The 5,807-nt window shown below is 49.0% G+C and overlaps 1 protein-coding gene across 1 annotated transcript; it reads right to left on the bottom strand.

Moving 5' to 3' along the window:
* Positions 1 to 525: 525 nt before the first annotated feature.
* On the bottom strand, positions 526 to 2,475 carry LOC104538704 (interferon-induced protein with tetratricopeptide repeats 1-like; the record flags this gene model as incomplete). The annotated part of the gene is made up of 2 exons (XM_010181994.1): positions 526 to 1,840; positions 2,410 to 2,475. Coding segments are annotated over 2 exons (1,381 nt in total), but the record flags the coding sequence as incomplete, so codon positions are not given.
* Positions 2,476 to 5,807: the final 3,332 nt, after the last annotated feature.

The following is a 5,807-nucleotide window of genomic DNA, read 5'->3' as shown; positions in this document are numbered from 1 at the left end:
CTACATCTGCATTTAATGCAACTGGACAAGCCAGAAACCATCCCTCTGTCCTGTAAATGTCCTTCATCCTCATCAGGACCCCTCAGCAGTTAGGGATCTTATGGAGAAAGCCACCTCCTTTGTTGCAAATGATTGAATTCTGGTAATTGAAGGCAGCTAATTCCTTATTCCATTCTAATCAGCACTTAGCTCTGATCTTGAGCAACTCCAAGGGAGTGACGCAGGTCTACGCCTGCAAAGGATTGTGCTCAGAACACATAAACCAAATTCTTCAACTTTGATTTCGTTTCCTCCTCCTGTAAAAGCAGGACTGAGGGCAGGGTGTGTGAATCTTGGGCAGTCAGTTATCTACAGGTAGGCCTGCATTTAATGGACGAGCACTGGGTTGGTCTGAGATGCTGATAAAACCCTTTTATCTATAGGAGGCAACGGGCCTGCTGTTGGAGAGGCAGATACACTAGTCCTTGATGCCTTCTAGCTTTGCAAAAAGGCTGTTCTGCTTTCTCCAGCCTGGATTTCCCACCATCAGTCCAGATCAATCCCGGAGAATTCTGCGGGCAAGTTGCTGTCGGTCTCTTCGATGAAGCGGTGGATGGCATCGGTCTTGTGCTGCCACAGCGACAGAGTGGTCTTCAACAGCCTCTGCCTGCACTCCTTCCTCTGTTCGGTCTTCATGGGAATTTTGTAACCATCCATAAACTTTGCTTGCGCTTCATCAAGCGACTTCTTCCTGAAGAGGAAGTACTTTCCCCAGTAGAGATAAAGAGCTTGAAGCCCTTTGGGGCTCAGGGTGTCGCTTTTCTCCTGCAGCTCCTTGAAGATCATCTCTGCCCGCTCCGAGTGTCTCGCGCCGTAGAACTCTGCTAACTGCAGCTTCATGAACACGAGGTCAAGGTCTGGGTGCTTCTGAACAATTCGCTCAAGGTCTTTGATGGCCGTATCCAAGATACCATTCTTGTCTTCCTGCTTTGCATTAATCCACTGGGTCCTGTAGCACTTGGCCAAGGCTTGGTAGAGAAGGTGGTAGCCTGGCTCCCGCTGCAGGGCATGCCGTAATATCTCCAGCGCTCTCTCTGTCGACCGTTGCTGCCAGAACGCAGCTGCAGCTTTGAGGACCTCGGGGTCGGAGCTTTTCTTGGCACTTTCTTCTACCAAGGCGATTGATCTCTTTTCATTCTCCCCTTCAAGCAGCCTAGCTAAATATATTTTGGCTCTGTAGTTATCTGGCTGCTCGTGGACTGTTCTTTCTAATTGGATTATGGCTTTCTCTGAAATATCGGGATTCCAGAAGTAAATCCAGGAGGAATAAAAAGCTATTCCGAGCCCAGCATGGAAATACTTGTTCTCTGGTTCAAGCATCAATGCCGTCTCAAAGCACTCTCTTGCCCGTTCCCCGTTACGGGCTCTGATAGCCAGGAGGGCCCAGCCTTTCTGGGCCTGGATGTACGGGATCAGCCGTGCGTCCCGAGGAGCGGGGCAGAGCTGCTGAATTTTTTTCAGGTACTTTTCAGCCTCCTGATAAGAGTTCCGATGGTAGTGAACCCAAGCATAATTCCCCCAGATAATCAAGGAAGCAGCAGCAGCGGCTGCCTGTTGCTCATCTTGTTTCCTCTGCCCTTCAGCATCTTTAAGGCTTTGCAGAGCTTCTTTAGCCTGGCCTTTCAGCTGGTACAGGTACGCCTGCAGCCCCAGAAGCGCTACCTGGTTTTGGTGGCGCGTGTGCTTGATTTCAACCGCCAGCTTCTGCAGGATGTGCGTGGGTTCGACGTGGCCTTTGACACCCAATTGCCAGGTGAAATGGCATTGAAGGGCATCCAACCTCTTCTTCAGTTGTTCATTGCTACAAAGAGAAAAACGTGGGTTATGGAAAGGCAGCGTGGGGTGGGGTAGGGTCCTGTGGTGCCCACACAGAGCAGAAAAGAGTTCCTGGCTGTACATGAAACAAAAAAGAGGGAGAGGTGGAGGAGGGAGCTCTCCCCATGTGTCCCTTGGTCTCAAGCTACTAAAAATGCTGTATTTTTTGTTCTGATCAGCCTTTTTCAGGGAACCAGCTGGGAGGCTTCAATCCTGGCTTGCTGCTTTCCAAAGGGGAGTCACCAGTGCCCGGAGCCAGAGCTGTTTGCATTTCTTACCCAAGACAAAGCGTGAGGAGCACAGAGCACTGGTGCAGCTGCTCTGGAGAGGCTGTGGAGTCTCCATCCCTTGAGATATTCAAAAGCCAACTGGATGTGGTCCTGGGCACTCAGCTCTTGGTGGCTCTGCTTGAGCAGGGGGCTGGACACAGTGACCTGCAGAGGTCCTGGCCAACCTCAACCACCCTGGTTCCAACCAAGGATGCTGTGCTGAGCCTTGTCAACCCAAAGCTGCTCTTTCTGGGAGCCCCTATGAGGTTGGTCTCTGTGTACTCACCTCATTTCTGCTGCGGGTGAAGCGTTGCTGTCAGGGAGCGATGGCTCGGGCTGCTCCTCTTCCACACTGCAGCAGATACGCTGGGCAACACAGAGTCGGGGATTTATTGCTTGGTCCTTAAATAGAGAACATATTTCCGTGTGGGCAAGGTCTGATTTAACAACTTGTCTCGGAGAAAGCAAAACTGAAAGAGAAAAGCTGAAACCAGGAAAGAAACTATCCTGGTTTCCCTGTCCTGAAGCTGCTACGAAATGGAATTGGGGCCTGGACAAACAAGAAAGGAAACCCCGGGATGTGAACTCACCCCTGAAGACCCCTCTGAAAAGGACTTTTAGCATTAAAGCTCTTAGAAAGTAACAGGGCTGAGGATCTCGGGCTACAAAACGTAACCACGTCAGTGCTGTTATCGCCGAAAGGCCAAAGGCTGCGTGTGGCTCTGCCAGCCCTCAGCACCGGGGCTCTTTGGGCTGTTTGACCTGCCCGAAACCCTGCTCTGGTTTGTTCTGCTTGGTTCCCTGTACCAGCAGCTGCCCAGCAATGAGGTGCCAGGTACCCCCTTGATTTGGAGCGATTGTATTTGTGTAGTTTTGTGTAACTGGGGCACAACGGCTCTGTCTGTGATACAGGCGATGTGCTGACACAGAGAGGGGCAGTCACGAGCACGGGGCTATTCGTAACCCATCAGTGACTCATTACTGATTATTGATGAACATCATTTCGGCAGGTGACAGAAACTACCCTTTATAACAGAAAAAATACAGGTAAAAGCCAGGATATGCAGGATGTAACATGGAATTGCAGCTCTGTGAAGAAAGATTCAAGTATAGAGAGCAGTAGGAAATACATGAAAAGAAAATGAATAGCCATAAGTGTACCCTAAACCGAAGAGGAAGAAACTATCAATGTTATAATCATATTCCTCCCAGCAAAGAAGAAGAAGAAAAACCCATCAATATCATTTTATCCCCTCGGGATGCTGATGAGTCACTGCATAAATGCAAAGGAAATAGGGAGAATTCATCATTAGAGGAAGGGGGTAGATACTTTTGTCTGCTGTGTTTATTTTGTTCCTATTCCCGACAACCTTTAATAGAAACGGAATAATTTGGTTATTAGTCATTAGTACTGGGATGAATGGTAAGTGATTGCTGTATCTTGATTAGACTGAGGCGTTAATTAGGCTGCTAATAAGTTCTAACTCTTGAATCTTCATGTAAGCATCCTCTTTCTAGCTCGTCCAAGCTGCGTCTCCATCGCCCGCAGGGGCTGGGATGGGGCTGTGGGAGCCGGGTTTGGGCTGCGTTGGGCGATGAACAGAGGAGAAACCTGGGACTCGAGTCCCTCAGGCCTCGGCAGTGGCCCTTGGCTCTTTCTTGGCTAATATTAGGCCTGGTTTGGGGAAGATTACGGTTCTGAGAAATGGCTATTAATATCATACAAAGCCTGGATGGAAGTCAAAAATAACAGCAAACGAGAAAAGTAGCAACCGCAGGGCCAAACAGGAAGCACGGGCAGGGCTTGGTGTGCGGAGAGATAAACGGTGGGAAGGAAAAGCGAGAGGGCTGCAGTGAGATGCAGAGAAGAAAAATACGAATAGCTCTGGGGATAGCTCGAAAACAGCCCCCGGGCTCCAAAACAGTTGTGTTTATATCAAATAACGCTGATCGAATTCGCCAAGCTGAGTGAGAGGAAATCCTGGTTTGTTGGCCCAGGCGTTTCCCGAATAACACCGCTGTGTCACAAGGTTCCTCTGCTGCCTTCTCTGGGAATGGAGAGGGTTTGAACCAGGTTGGTGCCCCAGCCTGCTCCTTTCATTGGAAATTAATCCAATTTTCTTCCCCTGGCATCGATTCCTTCACCCACAGCGCTGTTACTGGGCAGGTCTGTACCTCTGAGCCCTGGTTTTTGTCTTCCTTTGTAATTCCTGTTGTGGTAATCTGTAAGCAGAGATGTGGCACGGTCTGTAGGAATAAATGATGTTTATCAGACCAAATGAGCTGATTAAGAAATGCAGACGGACCAGCAGACTCAGTCCTTTATCAAGCAGGAATAACAAATATCCTGATTCTTCTGGGGCACAGCGAAGGGGCTCTGAACCCCCCAGAGTGCTCTGCAATGAAGCAGGAAAGGCAGAGCCTGGAAATGCTGCCCTCCTGACACCAGTGCCTGTGGGTTAAGGCATTTCGAGGAGAATCAGCTGAGTAGCAAAGGCCAAAACCGAAAATACATTGAGGTACGGCAATGGGATTTCCCTGACAAGGTCTGAGTCCTGGCTGAGTGTTTTAAGACCTTTCTCTTATTTATTGCATCTAAATTCCTCGTTGGCATTGACGTGCAGGTGAGGCTTCTATGAGTAAGAAGACAGGTAATAAACTGGTGCTTTCAGTTTTTATTGCAGTATCTATTACACCTTCTCGGACCTTATTGATGCTGCTCCTCCAGGCTGCGCTGCCTGCAGTTCTGCGTGCGGATGTGCACGCTCCTCGGGGATTTTTTGCCGCTACAGCAATGCTTGCACAGAGACGTTTGACTCGTAGCTTTGTTGGTCACAAATCCCTGGCCGAGAGCTCCCAAGCTGGAGGATATGCAGAGGATCACAATCCCTTTTTCCTAACAAAAATAGGTAACTTTTCTCCTAGATAAGGGCTTATACACTTCAAAGGTGCCTATTTTCTCCTGCCATACATAAGGAGATCACTTCTAACCTCAGCCTTTGCTTCAGTAACTGATGCCAGCAGATGGCAGAGGATTTCCACCGGTAGAGGATTTCCACCCCTAAGCTGGATGAGGCAGGGGGGTCTGCATTGCCCATCTCTTCCCTCATTGCCCATCTCCCCCCAGCCTGGGAATAAGCGGCTCTGCTTTTCCACCACCTTTAGATCTAGATTATTTTTAACAATATTCCAGTTTTCCTCCCTGCCCCCTTTATTTGGATGAAAAGATCTATATTGGGAAACGTGGCTGTTTGCCTTGGGTGTAAACAGGGAGGGAAAACAGAGGGAGTTTAAAGCGTGAGCTGCCTATCGAGGGCATTCCTCCTCCATCACAACTGAGCTATGAAGGGCCCAAGAAAATCGACTGGGCACCAAGTTTAGAAGGAAAAAGGCAATATTTTTTCCTTCTAATGTATACTGAAACTGTGAGAGCAGCACTGTGTAAAAACAGCCTCTGCCTCACCAAAATATTGGACCTCCTTGTTTCCAAATGCTTTGAACTTACAACAGCAAGCAGCCTCTCTGTGCACGCCTTGATTCTTCTGCTCGCCCAAATTACCCCATACTGGAAATTAGATCAATTTAATTCCTCCAGATAATGGTGGGCTTTACTGGTACAGGAGCATCGGATGCTATGGAGCAGCCAGAGCCTGGATTTGCTGCCCTGGGATGACACAGGGAGCT

The sequence above is a fragment of the Mesitornis unicolor genome, unplaced genomic scaffold (assembly GCF_000695765.1).
Source record: "Mesitornis unicolor isolate BGI_N332 unplaced genomic scaffold, ASM69576v1 scaffold30773, whole genome shotgun sequence".
Classification (NCBI taxonomy): domain Eukaryota; kingdom Metazoa; phylum Chordata; class Aves; order Mesitornithiformes; family Mesitornithidae; genus Mesitornis; species Mesitornis unicolor.
Note: the sequence above shows the minus strand (reverse complement) of the source record. Positions and strands in the feature narration are given on the sequence as shown.